This window comes from Miscanthus floridulus, chromosome 1, assembly GCF_019320115.1.
Source record: "Miscanthus floridulus cultivar M001 chromosome 1, ASM1932011v1, whole genome shotgun sequence".
NCBI classification, from domain to species: Eukaryota; Viridiplantae; Streptophyta; class Magnoliopsida; order Poales; family Poaceae; genus Miscanthus; species Miscanthus floridulus.
In genome coordinates, this window is record NC_089580.1 from 137,554,969 (window position 1) to 137,573,191 (window position 18,223).

The following is an 18,223-nucleotide window of genomic DNA, read 5'->3' on the forward strand; positions in this document are numbered from 1 at the left end:
AACTGTGGCCAGCCGAACAAGCTGGCGAATTAAAAAAAAAATGATACGTAGCATTTTTATTGTTATTTAACAATTAGTGTCCATTATAGTCTAATTAAGTTTAAAAAATTCGTCTAGTAAATTTCATCTAAATTATGTAATTAATTTTATTTTTTATTTATATTTAATGCTTTATGCATGCGTTCAAAGATTCAATATGATAAGAAATCTTAAAAATTTTGTAAAACTTTAGAAACTAAACAGGCACAAAAGGGAATCAACAATCCTTGGAAAACTGTCATCATCCCTCCCCTTCCCTCCTGCTGCTACAAAAACATCTCATCTCGCCCATCATCATCGTCATGATAGTAGTACTAAATACTAATAATAATACAAAAAAATCCAGATCAAATAACCCGCCTGCCTCCTCTAGCAAAGAGGAGAGGAAGAACAAAATTTCCCCACCCATTTCTCTACACAAACACGCACCCACCCACCCTTATTTCTCTTCTTGTTTTTTTTTTTGTTTTTTTTTCTTGTCATGTTTATGTTACAGCGGCCGGTTCCTCTAGCTGGATTTTTTTTGTGATCACTAGACTAGAAGACGGATCCGACGATGCCGGTGGTGAAGAAGATCTGCCCGCCGCCGCTGCACGGCGACCCGGCCATCTCGGCGGCCGTCTTCTTGGGCACGTCGGCGGCGGAAGACATGGCGGCGGCGGCGCGGCGCTTCCGCTCCTTCTCCTCCTGGAACTCGTCGCTCACGATGGCGTGGTACCGGCACTCCATGCTGCAGAAGGCGCGCTCGCCGCGGTACATGAAGATGTCCTTCCCGTCCAGCGCCCGCCGGCACATGTCGCAGCACGACAGGAACTCCGCCACGCGGAACGCCGCGCCCCCGCCAACGCCGCCGGGCCGGGCGGACGCCGGGCCGCAGCCTCTCCCGCCGCCGCCGCCGCCGCACAGGCTGGTGGCGCAGTGCCCGCTGCACCCGAGCTCCGACACCTCCAGCCGCGCCGCGCGACGCGGGATGGACACCCTCGGCACCGGCCCCGCGGCGGGCCGCGCATGCGGCCCCTCGGCCTCCAGCGCCGCGAGGATCCCGAGCCCGACGCCTCCGACGGCGTCGCGGTGGCGCCACCCACGGGGCGACGCGCGGTCCAGCGGGCTCGTCGGCGACGGCAGGAGGCCGTCGGCCTTCCACTGCGGGATCTCTAGCTTGCGCGCCATGGTCCTCGCCTTCTCCACCATGCCTCGCTGTTAAGAGAAGAGGGGAGGGGAGGACGTTCTCGCTGGCCGCGCCCGTGCTCCGGTGTCCTTGGCTGGCTGGCTGCTCCTCCTCTGGCTTGGTGGTTGTCCAGAGACCAGAAGAGGAGAGGTTGGAGGGGCAGAGGAGGAAGGCGAGGAAGTGGGAGGGAGAGAGGGGGTGGTTTCCTGTATTTGTAGCCCCTGCAACGGCGGTTTCCGGCCTTGCTGTGGGTTTTCTTTTCCTGCTACCTTTTTTTTTTTTTTGCGTGTGTGCGCTATATTTCTATTTTTATAAATAGCAGTTTTGTTGGCATCCCTCTGTGGTTAGAGGAACACACGGAGCGGTTGCAATATCTGTACGCCAGCTGGTACAACCAGGTTTTAAGTTTTATCTCGAATGTTGTAATAATAACTTGATTTTAGAAATATATCCTACCAAACTGACCGAGTACACTTCAATACCACTATAAAAACATTATGTTTAGATATATATACAACTTTTGTCTATTTTTTCATCAGCCTGTCGCCTTCTCCATGTAATGTTCTACCATCTTCGCACTAAGTTCTCGACACACATATATCGCATTCTTCCTTATTCGATGGCCAGACCCGACAGGAAGCAGAGTTGTTAGGCAGGAAATTAATAGATTGAGCAAGCAAGCGGTGAAAATAGTGCAAGCTAGGTGTTACATTAGAACATTAAAGGCTATGTAATGAACAAGAGCATGGGTCATGCGCCTCTTGGCTTCTAGTCAGAAATTGGGAGAAAGACCCATCTGATCCCATCCTTAGGTCTAGAACATTAAGTGAGGGTGTGGATTCAGGTCGATTTGCTACTCTCTTCATGTCACAAAAGCAAGAACAAGCTCAGTTTATGTTAATGGAGACTCGATCAACCATAACAAGCTCGGTTTGGGTTAGGAGGGACTTGCGCCCTGTTCGCTTGGCTTATATGCCGTACTTTTTCAGCCAACGAACAGTATTTTTCTCTCACAACAAATCAGCCAACGGTACTTTCAACCATGGCTTATGAGCCAAGCGAATAGGGCACTTGATTTTGAGGTGAAATAACTTCATTTGGTGACTTGCAAATCAATTGAACTATCGAGCGACTAGGTTAGCCATTGAGGAACTCAAATTTGGTAGGGTAAAGTTCAATCTAGGTTTGATGTAGGAGGAATAGTGATTGACCTTGCAATGAGGAGATAGGGCAGAGCTCTCTTTAATGGCTTGAAGCATGTTTGACTTGTGGCATTTGGCTACTTAACTTTGGCAGTGGGAAGATAGAAACTAGGATGCCATGGCATTGTTCGGAGGTCGGCTGGTCGGCGTGCTTTAGATATGAAAGGAAAATTAAATAAGGTTTCTTTGGCTTGAGCGAAAATTATGGAGAAATGGATGCAAACTCTAGCACCAATATATGTCAAGATGATGTAGTTTTTATGTAGTATTGAAGTGCATCGACATGTTCAGTGTATATGTCTCTAAAACTGGACTATTGATGTGGCATACTCCCTCTGTCCACGAAATACCGTCGTTCTCCAATTCAAAATTTGTCCCAGGAAAGGCCGTCATTCTGCAATCCGTATAGCTAACAGAGTAGGGTAGCAGCTGTACCCACTCCTGAAACCACCGCTCCACGTCTCACGCAAGAAAAGGCATCGTACCGTAATAAAAGAGAAAGAGCGTACACGTGGATGCTCTCTTCTCTACATGTTTCATACCAGCATGTATTCTTTGTCGCTACGAGTACTCTCGAACGTTTGTGTCCTCTTGCTTGTTACAGAACTACAATGGCAGACTATCAGTCATTCACAGTGGTATTCTTATAATTTTCCAACCACCTTGGTTTCCGTGCTTGCATTATAATCATAGTCCTTCGGGAGTAACCATTTCTATCTTTTGTTTTTTCTCAAACTACAAAAAACAAGGGTCCAAAAAAAAAAACAAATTCAGCATAGTTCGTTGCATATGTTATAAAAATGGATGAAACATGTACGTTGTAGGCATACATTCAATACACTATATGAAACGTGATGAGAGTCCAAAAACAAGACGGAGTAATGTAATAATGTACTAACAAATTGTAGAGCAAAGGTAGCAGAGATACATAACTACTGTATGTTTTAGAAAGAAGAAAAGCGTGTACTCGTAGAGTACGCATGTACGAGTAGCAACCAGCTGTGGTGGTGGAGGTGGGGCGGAAGGCGACGGGGATAGGACGATCTGTTCGCTGAAAACCATGGACTGACAGAAAAATGGTGTGCTGTGCTGGCTGGCTTTTAGGTGGAGCAGCATTGGAGTCTGCCACGGCCAATACATCACGTCACGTCACGTCGTGTCGTCTTCTTCTTTTACTCCCAGTTCCGGCCACTTGGTGACTTGGATGCTGGCGGAACATGCGCATCTGTTGCCGTTGGTGAAATTATCGAAGAATGAAATTATCGGGCGTCGTGTGTGCTTTGGCTTTGCTAAAACTCTGTGAGTAGTAGGAGTAGTTCTCTTCATGTTTGCGTGCGAGTACAGTCTTCTCTTCCTGAAGTCATGGGAGTACTAGCAGTAGTTCTCATCCGTGAAGATCGGCTGTCTTTTGTATCTCCATGATGTCACCTGTTCATCTTAAAATCAGAGAGGTCGAGTAGTAGAGCAGAGGTGAAAGGTGATGTGACTTTAGTACGTACAGTACCGGGAACTCGTATCAATAGGTACGTAGGAGTATGTAGGATTATTACTGGGACTGGTTTTGCCAAGGCGCGGGTTTATTTTTCTGTTTTGTAAAAAGGTTTATTTTTTCTGAAAATAATGGCGAAATTTCGTTGTACTACCACCGGTCAGTGTGATTTCGATGGAATTTGGACCAATCCTAGGAATCAAATGACTGGTAGGAGTAATAGTCGAATTCAAAACGTCCAGTTCACTCGTGCAGTGCGTCCACCAAAGCCACTCAGCTGAGCGGGCCTGAGCTCAGCCAGTGGCCGCCACTGCACCACTGAATGGCATGAAGACGCGGTAAACAAAGCAAAATATCTGCGAGGTTGGAGTAGCCGTAAAAGATAAACGTGTCCGTTTCCGGCTGTCAATTGAAAATAGGCATCCACCTAGCCTGGCCAATCACTTTTACCTGTGACTAAACAGTCGTAATGGACCAGCTAAACCCCGATTAGACTACTCGTATGGTCGAGAGAGACAGCGCGCCGCAGCACAGTCTGCCGCTACAGTGGCAGTGGCCAGTGGGAGAGTGTGTCTGGCAGGTGGACCCCGCGCACTCACTCGCAAGCAGCGGCGCCGGCCAATCAGGCAGGCGCATTGGGATGGGAGTAGGACTGTGGGACTGGAAGTCGGAGTCGGAGCCCTGCCACTCGCTGCCATGCCCCCCCGTGTGGGTGTGCCGTGGCTGGGGGACGCGTGCGAGGACACGCGTAGGCGGGCGGGCGGGGTGCTCGTGTCCCCCGGCCGTGCGCACACGGCATCGCATCGCACTCACGGATCTGGGCTGCCACGCGGGGCTCCTGGGACGTATGCTGCGCTGCCGCGCCGCGCGTAGGCCCCCCTCCCCCCTTTTTTTTGAGGGAACATAGGGGGGGGCCCACCTGTGATGGTGTGGGCGTTGTCCCCCTTCTTTCTCGTCCTTCGCCCGGCTGGTGATGATGACGGCGTTTTTGGGAATACCCCCTTCCTTGCTTCCTCCTCCCCGTCCCCGGTTCCTGCATTCCGTTCCGCCCACTGTACGCCTGGAGTGCGGGCCCCGCTCTGGTTCTGTGGGCCGGCCGTTGGATATATGGAAACAAGGGCTCAGGCGCAATGCAGTTGTAGCTGGAAGCATCAGACTACTGTAGCTTGGTTGGGTTGTACGAGCGCGTATGGCAATTTGCACCTCTGCTCTTGGTTAGAAGGCGCTGCTCCCTACTTTTTAGTGCTCAGGATTTTTTTATTTGACTCTTGTAGTTTTTATCAAGCCTTTAGCTCAAGAACTTTCTAATAGCCTTTGATTTCTAATTGACTTTTTGTTATTGATTTTTGCAATAAGATGTCAGTTTGTCGGCACACCAAAAATCAGAAAAAAAAACCTCCTCAAAACATGTTTTCAATTTTGCTTCATTTCCAAGTTACTAGATTTCTAGTTTTTAAAAGCCACCTCAATAGCCAGAGTGTTTGTTTCGGTTTCTGGCTTGTGGCTAACGGAAACCAACAAAAGCTAAAAACAAACAAAACCCTTAAATAATTAGTCGGATTGTAATGATAATTTTACTCTTTTTGATACGTGGGACTCAATTAGAGGTGACTTACTGTATGCCTTAAATGTTTTGTTTTATTATTTCTTCTTCTACTGCGCTCACTCTGGCTCCCTTGGCCGCGCCATTGCCGCCTCCGTTAAAGTTCCCTATGCCGCTGCCCACGTCCACCACCTAGAGCTCCGCTTTGCCATCGGGGTTATGGAGGTGGGAGGGAGGGCTTCAAGGTGGAACGGGCGGCTGTGGTTTGGATGGTGGCACTAAGAAGAGGTGGGAATTGAAGCAACATGGACGAGCCGAGCTTGGCTCTACATAGTCATGGGTGCAGAATGGCCGGAGAACCGGGCCAAGATTGGATGGTGGTAGCTTATGCACCTGAATGGATATACAGTATGTCTAGATAGATAATAAAATTGATGTATCTATAAAAGTTAGAGCGACTTTATTTAAACCCAAAATAGACGCTCACCGTATCTCGCAATCGACAGATCAAATCTGTGGACTCCGCTACACGCACAACGGATCATTATATATATATATATATATATATATATATATATATATATATATATATATATATATATATATATATATATATATATATATTCTCCTGTTTCGCTGTGACCAGGACCTCGCCTCTTTTATTTATTTTTCTGTCAGCAACAACAATTAGTTGCAGTCGTAGCCATCGTCACCATCAGCTGCACCCGTAGACAGATGCAACAAGCCCTGGGTTGGGGCCTCGCGTCGCGTGAATCTGTGTACTACTACCCTCTACACAGCCTCAGCTCCGTCGTCGTGGCAGCGGCGCCAGGGCCATTTTGGTCCTCGCCCTGTCCTCCTCCCGGGCAAGTCCACCCTCCGGTCACGTGGCCCTCGCCCGCGTGTGCGCCCGCCATTCGCCGGGGCGCCAGGCCCGCACGCCCCGGGCCCCGCGCTACACGACAGGGACGCACCACGTCAGGCCGGGACCCTCCCTGACGTTGACGCATGCCACCCACCACTAATGGCCCTGGGGGCCCACCGGCGGGTCCGCGGGTTTATTATTTGCGTCCAGACCCCTGTGAGTCATCAAACGTACTGTACCTATATACAGTATACTTGTACCGAAAAGCTCAAGGGCGTGACCGCAAAATATTGCGAGCCGCGGGGCCCGCGTGGCGGTGAGAGAGGAGGAAAGCGACAGGACTAGGTGGGGTGAGTACCAGTACAACGTTCACTGTACTCAATAATTTCCCCCGCAGTGTCCTCACGCACGGTTGGGCCCCCATCATCACCCGTGGGGCCCGCAGCTGGTGGGCCTAGAGGCCATGAACCTGCGCACTGTATACCAGTCGCCGTCCGTGATGAGTCTGCTGCCGTGTGAGTGATAGACTTTGGAGCCCCGGGCGGGCCCCGCTCAGGACAGGGAGCGCCGGGGCCCACCCGGCCGGTAATGACCATGATCGATCTATCTATCCGTCGAGCTCCCAAAACCTAAATTGCGCAGGCATTCGCTGAGGGACGAAAAGCTGTTTGAATTTCGGCCAAAATTCGGGGGGTGTCATTTGATTTCTCTCCCGGAACCTGAACTCAACTCTGCAGTTCGTCGAAGCTCCCTCTTTAATCTGATGGCCGATTAGCAATAATTTGAGAATGGAGAGAGTGACGTTGAGGCAAAGAAATTAAAGAGGCTCTGTCAAGGCTGAATGATTTGGCTCAGACAACGTATTAAATGGGTTTGAAACAGGATGCAGATGCAGTCGTTCAGTCTGTACCGTCGCTACCAGGGTACAGTGGGGGCGATTAGTGCACTTCAGTATGTCGTTACAAAGGAATCCAAGATGGCTCCAACAGCAAACGGTAAAGCCGGTGAAAGGAATGAACGACAAAACGAAAACCATGAACAAATCTGATATACAGAGGCGAACGCGCTCGTAGCGCGGTGGCAACGTCTCCGGTCGTGGAGCGTGCCCACCCAGGTTCGATTCCCAGTCCAAACGGTCGTGTCCGTCGTCTTTGAGACTCGTGTGGCTTCAGCGATCTTCAAAAGGACGTTTAAGGTGTATAGCCTCTAGCTTCTAGGAGTATACGTGTGTGGTGGTATGAGTATATTGTGTAGAGTACAGATACTACAACTTATATATTAGGAGTTCAGGCTAAAAAAAAAAATCTGATAATCAGAGGTCTTATCCCGAGAAAGAAAGAGAGCAAGATCTCAACTTTCAATAGAACAACAACTACCAAATATTTGTTTGAATAATATAATATATAAGATTTTTAAAAGAAAGATATATATTTATAACCAGATCTGCTTAGGGAGAACATTACAAGAAAGTACTATAGAAGAGCTCAACTGCCCGGCAACAACTTCACTAAGGAAAGACAATGAAGTACCCGGGTCAATCAACAATGTATTTGGAATGCCTTCAATAGAACCCACAAGTTAAACAGTCCTACGGACAGGAGCACAGAGACCGGTGTTTTCGCACCGCCGACAGTAAATTTGTATTTGCACGTCTGGCTCGGATGGTGTGTTCGGAGGACACAAGGGTTTATACTGGTTCGGACGGAACGTCCCTACGTCCAGTTTGTTGCTGCTCGTGTTACCGGCACTTGGTTTGCAGTAGGGGTTACAAACAGGCGAGAGAGGGAAAGGATTCCAAGTCTCTTGTGGAAAGAGTGAACGGGTGCTGAGAGTTCGATTGCCGCTTAGTCGTGTGTTCGTGTCGTGCTCTTGTGTTCCGATCTCGTGTTTTTTCATCCCTCTCCATGAGGCGCCCTGCTTTCTCTTTGATAGACGAAGGGAAAGCGCGGGTTACAGAGAAAAAAAAGTAGAAGAACTAGAGAGAGAGGAAGGCTTTCAGGATCGTCGGGTCCTTCTTCTCCTTTATGCGGGTCCCGCTGATCCTGTAGATGTCAATAGGGACGGCTCCATGTCACGGCCCTGTTCGTCACTAGCGCCATGCGCAGACGTCATCTGCCGGTCATGGCGCTCCACTCCGTCCCGACAGACGTCGTGGTGAACTGACGCGCATATCAGCGTCCGTACGAGGGTTAGGCAGAACAGCACCGGCACGTCCGACACTGTTCTTGATGTGAATACCCAGGTATGACCCGTCATGGCCACGAGTCACATCGAGGCGTGCCAGCCTCTTCCCTAGCGTCAGAGTTTTGATCCAGGCCCATACACTTGGACCTGGAGTGGTTGGCAGCGGAATGGGTCCCCGTCGGACGAGACGGAGCCCGCGGACTTGGGGTTGGGCGAGATGGAACCCGCGGCCTTGGGGTCGGGCGAGACGGAGCCTACGGCCTTGAGGCCAGGTGAGACGGAGCCTGCGACCTTAAGGTCGGGTGAGACAGAGTCCGCGACCTTGAGGTCGAGCGAGACCTTTTAATACGTCTCGAGCCATCCGAGGAAGTCAGCGTATGCGTTAACTTCCTTGCTTTGGTATCCTTACCATCGATACCTGACACTTAGAAACTCCGACTGTCTGAATAACGCTCTACAAGGATTGAAGAATTCACACCGGAAAAAGGACTCCCAAAGATCCTGAACTGCATGCAATACCTCAGGAGCGCATTTTGTGATCCTTGCTCCACATGGCAGCACACTTATAGCAGAGGCCCATGGCACGATGGTATATGCCTGTAGGGTTGTCAACTTGGCGTATGATGAAATAGCCCTGGGAGAAGAATCTGGCAACACGGAGGAGCAGGAGCTAGTGACCTTCTCAGGCTTCAATGACAAAGGTAATGGAAATGCAGTCTTGGGTCCGTGCTTTCACGAAGCAGTGTAAACAGAGCGAGATACCTCCATGGGATCCCCCACTTCTTCCTGCACCAATATATGCTAGAGCACAAGCAATATACAAATCCTTTGGCTATTGAACAAGCAAAATTGATTTAATATCAACACGAAAGCCATCAATGAAACACATGGAAACATAGACCAGATCAACTCTAGAGAAATGATCTACCAATTTAGTTAAACACGTACAGTACGTAATCAAAGACTATAGAGACTTCCTTCATGTGAAACAACTGACATATCAACAATTCGTGTTGATCCGGATCAAAACGATCATGACTACAATGACAAGATTAATCCAAGAAGAGTGCTCCGAGAGGTGTTCGACTGATTGTTAGCAACGTGACGTAGGCCGCCCCCTCAAAATGCATCTCAGCTGTCCAAACCCAAAGTGAACTCTCGACACCGCACATGCTGGAATATTTCTCACATTGGGAGCGCCATAGCGTGGGTTTTCAACATTAATCTTGGACGGAGTTGTTACAAAGGAGTTGGGGATTCTACCGGATCAACTGCATCCTTTGCAGCCTGTGTTGTCGGATGGTGAACAGTGCTACCATGCGTCTACCACCGTAGCTTTGCTGTTTGTGTGCTGCAGCCATAGCAAAGCTCTACCAAGCAGGCCCAACCTTTTAGCCTTTTAATTTAACGCTAGCTTTTCAAGCAGTCCACTGAGCCGGCTTGAAGGTGAGAAGTAAAAGCCCAAACAAACAGAAACAGGACATATATGAACTGAAATGAATTCCACTCCATACTTGTAGAAACGAAGGAGCAACAAAACCACTAGCTAGTGGCACACCGGTGAGTCCACGAATTATTTACCCGTCTCAGTTGATGATAAGCATATATTATATGCTCTGCGCTTTTGGACTGTATCCCTATTGATACGGTTCCTTTGGTTGGTTTAGTTAGCACACATATATAGTACAGACAGCGATGGGACTATGGGAGAGTCGATCGCCATGATGGTATTCATTGTAGTGGGTGACATCTTTTCCTTCCCTTTTATTTTGATTATCTCTTTAGATATCCCAACACAAGCTTTTGGGTTTGTGCGATGCTTTTTCTCTAGATTATATGATGGACGTGGATTGATCTGTTGCCACTTAGCAAACAAAACCAGGCACTGATGCTCTCAATTGAATAAGTGTCACTTGATGGCCCGCCCATTGATTTGTGACCTGATTATAAATAGCTGTTGTTGGAGCCCAACTAGTGAAGTGGGGAATAAGTTCCATGATTATTTGACTCAGCTCCAGATCTCCTTAGCAGAGCAAATCTGCAGATGTAGCACTGAAAAACAAGTGGCCATTCCCCTTCTGGGAAATAAAAATCATAGTACAGGCGTAACACTTGTTTGGGACGCTGACAGTTTAAGATTCCCACTTTCACGACTTTTGTTACTAGTGTTTATGTTGTATATGAAGTCCATAGATACTAGTACTTCCCAATCTTCTCCTCCTGTTTCTACTTTCTAGTTTGCAGAGTTATGCAAGTGAAGAAGGATTTAGTCCCCCTGCAGCATTTTATATAAGCTTTATTTACAGTAACCACCAATTGGTGCGTAAATACTACTAGTAGTATACTAGTAGATGACATACCACTTCATCATTTTTTTTTGGATTAGATTTACCAGTGATAGTTAGAGTGCCCCAGGAAGATGTGTTGTCAGCAGAACAACAGAAAAGAGCCCGAGTGGTGCACTAAAATTTGTACGGGATCGCTGCATATGATGGTCACCAGATCAACTGGAGACTAATGAATTCAGGTCTCATGATGGCTTATGGGGAGCTGGTGGCGGTTTGCATGATGGAGCCGTGTCTTGCTTTCATACAACAACGCCTTATTCTATCCTGCCTTGCGCGTCACAACCGCCATTAACTAGAGCTCCTCCGATCCACGAGTTGATTGCAGTCGAGGCTATACTGCCAGTGGAGTTCTAGTAGTATACTCCTATGTGCTGCACATGACTCGTGAGTAGAGTACGTACATCTGGATCTGGGGAGCAGAGCAGGCTGAGTACGTACGACTGAAGGCATACGTACGCCAAACTTGTCCATCTACTTTCGCGGATTCGTGCAGTTCTTTTGTATTTCATGCAGGATCTCAGTGCCAGCCATGGCACATCCGTCCACAGCACACTACGGAGTAGGAGTACTCCCTCTCCGCCTCGCCATGTGTTTGTTGTGCTCACGCGCACGTCTTTCCATGGCGGCGTGCGCACCGGCCGGCATCGGATCCCTCCGCTGTGTCGGCAAGCATTGCTGCACGCCCCTGTGCCAGTGATCGCCGTTCGAGGCCAGTGCTCCGCACTGCATGCTTTTCAGCCTTTCAGCTGGAGCGACGACGTGTACGTGTTCGATCGTGTGCGCGCGCTCCTTTTTCCTTTTGGCAAGCTCGCGATGCATCGATCGCTGCAACATAAAGTTGAGTCTTCGCAAAAAGTTTTTACGAATCCAAAAGCCCTCTCTCTCTCTCTCTCCGCCCCCCCCCCCCCCCCCCCCCCCCCCCCCCCCCCCCCCCCCAGGCTGCTTCGCAGTGACCTGCTTCAACCTTTATTTCTGGTTCCATGTCGTAAGTCGTAACCTCCATCTGTTTTCACACAAAAAAAAAAAAAAACAAACTTCGCACTCTTAAACTGCACTTTGGTTTCTCTGTTTTGCTAATCGGGTGGAGTAGGGGTGGTCAAAACTAACCATATGATACACCCAATTGAAGGACACAATAAAGTTTGCGTATTTATCGAGAAACACACACATTGCTCTCATAAGAGCAGAAAATCCAAGATGCTCAGAGCAATGCATTGTTCGAGAACAAAAGCGTTGATTTGGCAAATGGCTTCGGGATTAAGACATACCGGAAGGAGAAATAGAAACGAAAAAAAAAAACTTACAATTCTCCGGGGCGCAGAAAAAAAAAACTACTCCACACTGGCGATTCTCTTTCCCCGTCGTTCTCTCCCTCGCGCTCGCAGGATGACTGGATCTCCGAGCGTCTCTGCCTCGCCGTGGCCATGGCTCCTTGACGTTTCTGAAGCACGACACCGTCCTCCTGGGCCGTACGACGTGCTCCTCATCCCGCTCCTGGTCCTCACGGTCGCCCTCGCCGCGGCGCTGCTCCTCAGCAACGCCTTGTCCGCGTAGCCGCTGTGCTTGCTGGACGCAGACGCCACCAGCCACGTCGACCCGGCCACCGCTGCGTACCAGAATCTCGTCAAGGCCCTCCAGTCCGACCTCCAGCGACTTCTTCTCGCCGCCGCCGGCTGCCTCCTCGCCGCCGTTGTGGCCAGATCCGCCATCAAGATCTCCATCGTCTTCTCCGCCGCAGACTGACGCGCCACCGTGACCGCGGCGCTCGGCGCGGCCCACGGCAAAGTCCGGGGCCATGCTGACCGTCGTGTTTGGGTACGTCTTGGAGCTGGCCCGCGCCGTCGCCATCGTGGCCCTGGCCGTGCTCGCGCCTCACGGTCGTCCTCCTGGACTACTCTCTCATGCTGCTCTTTCTCGACGCGCTGCTCACGCTCCTCGCCACGCTCTTCCTCATCTACCTCACCGTCGTCTGTGCGCCGTCACTGTTGCCGTGTCCGCGGCGGAGCCCGGGCGACGCGAGCATAGTGGGCCGCACGTGGTGGCCCATGCGGGACCAGGGCGGCCGTCTACACGCTTGCACTCAAAGCCACCAGCGGAGTGGCCACCGGCGCCGCCTACCTGCTGCTGCTCTGCTCTGCGCCGGAGCTGCACGACTTTCCACTCCCATGTTCTCGCTCCCGTGGACAGATTGCACTGTGGAAATTTGGCATCCGCGGGTTACTGTCACCGGAGTGGGAGGGGATGTCATGTGCAGGGTCAAAATCTCCTTTGGTGTTGAAATCCACGCGCATTTGCCCCCTGTCATCCAAAGGAGCCCTAAACATTTTCCGTTCCAGGACCGACTATTATAGGATGTGTTGAGAAACCATTCCTTCAATGGCCCCGTTCGGCTTGCTAAATCTTGGTTGAAACTGGCTGAAAAATACTGTTCTGGCTGAATTGTTGTGAGAGAAAAATACTGTTCCGGCTGAAAAAACAAATCGAATATGGGGTAAGCCGAACGGGGCCAATGATTTCTCTTCAAACAATTCCTGCCATAATAGATCTTATCTGTTTCAATTTATGGGTTCAAACTGGGCATTATCTAGTGGAACCGAAGAATTGGGCCGAGATTCAAACGGGCTCCCTCTACTGGACAATTTATTTTCTAGTATGGGCCTCCAGGCTACAACAACCAAGTTCGTTTGTGCCACTCGATGCTATTGGCCTCATTAATTAATTAATTAAGTATTCTGTATCTTGCACTGGCACTGGTCATCCTACCATTCTAAACCATAGTGGGAGCGGACATGGACAAAAAGAAAAGAAAAGAAATGACGAGTCAGGATCTCATTGTGTAGGATCTTGTAATATTTGTTGTTGTGGCTCAGTCATGCCATCAAGATCCATAACATAATTTTCTCATCTTCCTGAATCTTATGAATTCTACTGCTCTCCACTACCTCAAGCTTTCTTGCATTAGCTACCAACCTCACTTGTTGTAATGCATATGCTCGCTCATAGAGCTCATGTTTCTTCTTCTTCTCTTTCATGGCATCTACCTTTATCTTCTTTGCCACAAATTATGCAAAGCTTCCTTGTACAAATTTTCAACGCCTCGACACAATCTTTCACTCTCCCTTCCTATTGGCTGCCTTGGCCGGTCTCCAATTAACCATAGGCTCATTTTCAATATCTAGTGCATCAGCATTGCCATTGTTGCTACTTGTAGTTGGAAATAGGACAAGAGGAATGTTGATGGTCACTATGATACAGATTCGACCATCAAGTTTCTCAGTAAAGTGAAGATTAAATCAACATTCACGCATGTTTATGTTTTGAAATAATGTGGTTCTTCATGTATTTAGAGAATATGAGCTTTTCACAAAGCAATGGAAGGAAAGGGAGCAAAATGGGCCCATAGGGCACTTCAGCCGAACTACACCTAGTTTGGCCGCAATAGGCTTGGCCTCACCAAGCATCAATCCAAATGACAAGGTCAAGAAATACACTTAGAAGTAATATGGTTTGTTGATTTAACTCTGTTTGCATCCAAGGATTCATGGGACTATCATACATGCAAGAAAACATAATTCATGGGTGAACCGCCTTGGATCAAGTGTCAACAGCCTTAAAGGATCACTGTGAAGCGTTGGATGTGATGGCAGCAGATCTCAAGGTTCGGCCAGTTGGGCGACCCCACCACTATGTCAGTACCATCATCTCACACCCCTACTTCCTCACACTATAAATAGGGGTATTGGTGCCATTCTCCATGAATAAAACCACAAGGGAAGCAAGCTTCCATTCCTCTCTCAAGATGTAGAAGTAGAATAGCTTAGTTAGGAGCTAGAGTCGAGTCGAGCTAGTCTTGAGGTTTTGAAAGTAGTCTTCGGGAGCCCTGGCGTTAAAAAATGATTGATGTTATGGATGCATTGGCAGTGATAGCTCATTATCATAGCTGGATGGCGTTAAAAGCTAACAATGATAGTATATTACTGCTAGATTCTAACACCAATCCATAATGATCTAGGTAACAGACCTGAAATTTTACTCCAATCTGCTTAAGTCCTGAGATGGAGTCTGGCTGGCTCAGATATTTTTGTCCTCCACATCCCTCTCTCTTCCCTCCCACTTGACAGTAGACAAGACTTATTGCTTCCTCTCTATTCCCTCTACTCTTCGACGTCTCCTCCCCTCCCCTCCCCCTCCCTTCCCCCTGCTTCCCCTCCCCTCCCCCCTCTGCTCGCCCCTCATGGTCAAATACACCACTGCAGTGAGGAGCAGCGGTGAGGTGATGTGGCATCTAAAGAATGGGTGACAACCGGCTCCAAGGAGAGGAGGAGCGGCAATAGCTGGCTCTAAGGGGATGCATCCATCGAGGTCTCTCTCTCTCTCTCTCTCTCTCTCTCTCTCTCTCTCTCTCTCTCTCTTTCCCGTGGTCCTTCTTTACCTCTCCCTCCTCTTTGCGGACACCCCTTATCTCCCTCCTCCTTGCAGGTGCAGACATAGTTAGGTGGCTTGGGTGACCGTGGCGGGCATGGGCATAGTCGAGCGACCTCGATGTGCACTGGTGCGGCATGCGCAACGATATTTTTTGTTTTCTGAAAATGGGCATCACTCTTGGGTGGAAATCATATGTAAAACACCAGGGTCAATACTGCCGATTGTCCACTGCCATATTGAAATCCGGTAGTGAAAGCCGGTTATGAACCGCCAGAGTGATTGCCAGTTCTAGGCTAGTGCTACTATGCTTATATTGTTGTTGTTTCCTTTGTTTACTTTGATCTCTTCTCCTAACTTCGCATAACTTATTCCCTTATATCTTTAGGAACTAAATAAATATATGATTCATATCTAAGCACACATGTTAGTCATAGTGATCATGTTATCATTTCAATCCCTGAAACAACAAAGTACATGGCATATGAGCTGAGCCATGTTCGCTACAACGGTCAGCTCAAGCTTACCACTAGTGAAAATTTTAGTGCAGCCGATCAACCTATCCCAAATCACTACTACAGAAAAGACAATCACTGTCGGCCCATAATTACTGGATAGGAGCACTTGGGGAGGAGCCATGCAAAAAAAAGTCCTTAAATTTTCCGATAGTGATAGGTCGATAGGGATTGCCAATTCTGTAATAGAATAGTGAGTCCAAGCACTTGAGGAGGAGCCACAAATTGCAGGTCCTCCTCTAGACCAAAAATAGCTCCGGCTCCTCTGCTATTGACCATAAAATGTCTTATCTCCTAAAGTGTTTGGTACAACTTTGTAGAAGTTGCTATCGGAATCGTAGCTAGAGCCGTGCCAAATAATCCCTAAAACCGATAGTGATAGAGGTATTACTGTTGATTCGTAAGTGAAAGTCTATCACTAGCGGATTTCAAAACCACCCGACAGTGATGTGTAATTATCACTAGCGGTTGGCAACGATTCCTATTTCCTTGACCTGAATTTTTTATTCAATACACTTAACTCTTAAGTCAAGTCCGTACATAGTCTTATCCTCTTCTTTCTCCAATCTCCATCCTAGACTTATCTTTTGAGTCAAGTCCCTAAAGGGCGGCCTCCACAATCGGCTATAGGGTCAAGATGGCGGACTAGAGGGGGAGGAGTGTTGATAGGATATCATCGGCAGTCCTCCGAGGGGTATCCTACAAAGGTAGATTGATCGGTAGAGATGCGTGTAATCGAGAACAAGTAGGCAACAGAGACACATGAGTTAGACATATTCATGCTGTCAGTATGATGTAATACCCTACTCCTGTAGTCTGTTGGATTGTATTGGCTATCGTATGATATTGCGTGAGTTTGGAGAGGGTCCCTGCCCGCCTTATATAGTTCGGGGGGGGGGGGGGTAGGGTTACAAGTCGGTTAGATCTGAGAGATAACTGAAAAGTAATAACAGATTACAGGAATCATGGAATCATGGGATCATATGTTTCTTTGAGGTCGGCGATGAGATTATCGGCGGTCTTGGACTTGATGACCACATCGTTGATGTAAGCTTCGATGTTGCGGCCTATCTGTTGATCGAGGAACATCTGGATGGCCCTTTGGTATGTTGCCTCGATGTTCTTGAGTCCAAAGGACATGGTGGTATAGTAGTACGCACCGAAAGGCATGATGAATGACGTCTTGATCTGGTCTTCTTCCTTGAGGGAAATCTAGTGATAGCTGGAGTAACAGTCGAGGAAGAAGAGCAGTTCATAGCTGGCGGTGGAGTCTACAACCTCGTCTATCTGAGGCAAACCAAAGGGATCTTTAGGGCAATGTTTATTAAGATCCATGTAATCAACGCACATTCTCCATTCTTTATTCTTTTTTTGAATGAGAACAGGGTTTGCTAACCACTCAGGATGATATACTTCTTTTATGAATCCGGTAGCTAGGAGCCATTTTATTTCTACCCTAATAGCCTCCTTGTCTAGCACAAATCATCGGAGTTTTTGCTTAATCGGTTTGGCGGTCAGCGAGACATTCAAGGAGTGCTCGATCTTCTATTGTGGTACTCCCAGCATGTCTATAGGTTTCCAAGCAAACACATCGACATTGGCACATAGGAAGGAGATGAGCGCACTTTCCTATTTGGGGTCAAGGTGAGCCCCAATCTTCATGGTCTTAGAGGGGTCGTCGAGGCCGAGGCCGACCTCCTTGGTTTCTTTGGACTTGGTGGAGGCGTGAGGAGGCTCCAACGATGGGATTGCCAGGTCATCGGCGTGCACCTTCTTGGCATCGGTGACCACACTAGTCATCTAGATGGAGAGGTTGGTGGCTTCGACGAGGGCGAGACTCTCTGTCTCGCAGGCGTAGGCGATGGGGTTGGCCCACAGGGCCAGGACTCCTATAGGCAAAGATATCTTTAGCACCAGATAAGCGTAGTGCGGTGTAGCCATGAACTTGGCCAGAGTTGGCTGACCAAGTATGGCATGGTAGGTGGTGTTGAAGTCGGTGACATAGAAGTTGATGTGCTCGATGCGATAGTTGCTTGCCATGCCAAACTATATTGGTAGGGTGATCTCTCCAAGAGGTTTGGATGCCCTGCTAGGTACCACACCCTAGAAGGAGTTAGAGGGTGTGAGATCTATTATCCCAAGGCCCAACTCCTTTAGGGCTCTAGCGAAGAGGAGGTTTAGAGCGCTCCCACTGTCGACGAGCACTTTTATGAAAAAGCACTTTCTGGACGGTTGCATCAAGGACGAGTGGGAAACGCCCTGTGTAGGGGATGTTTGCCCACTGGTTTGCCCTACTGAAGGTGATAGGGACCTTAGACCAAGGGCGATAGCTAGGGTTGGCGGCGGCATTTTCTGCAGTGACGGCGAGCACCTGGCGGACGGCGAGCTTTCAGTCTCTTCTGCTCTCGGTGGAGGCGAGACCCCCGAAGATGGTGGCGACCACCTTGT

General features: G+C 48.7%; 1 protein-coding gene and 1 pseudogene across 1 annotated transcript; one reads left to right on the top strand and one right to left on the bottom strand.

Moving 5' to 3' along the window:
* Positions 1–251: 251 nt before the first annotated feature.
* On the bottom strand, positions 252–1,399 carry LOC136494948 (FCS-Like Zinc finger 13-like). Its single transcript, XM_066491121.1, has one exon. The coding sequence runs from the start codon at positions 1,228–1,230 to the stop codon at positions 577–579; it is 654 nt and encodes a 217-aa protein (XP_066347218.1). The 5' UTR covers positions 1,231–1,399; the 3' UTR covers positions 252–576.
* A 10,825-nt stretch (positions 1,400–12,224) lies between these two features.
* LOC136463976 (uncharacterized) lies at positions 12,225–13,189 on the top strand (annotated as a pseudogene).
* Positions 13,190–18,223: the final 5,034 nt, after the last annotated feature.

Excerpts from the sequence above, each read along its gene's own strand:
- LOC136494948 (XM_066491121.1), bottom strand. The coding sequence starts at position 1,230 with ATGGTGGAGAAGGCGAGGACCATGGCGCGCAAGCTAGAGATCCCGCAG.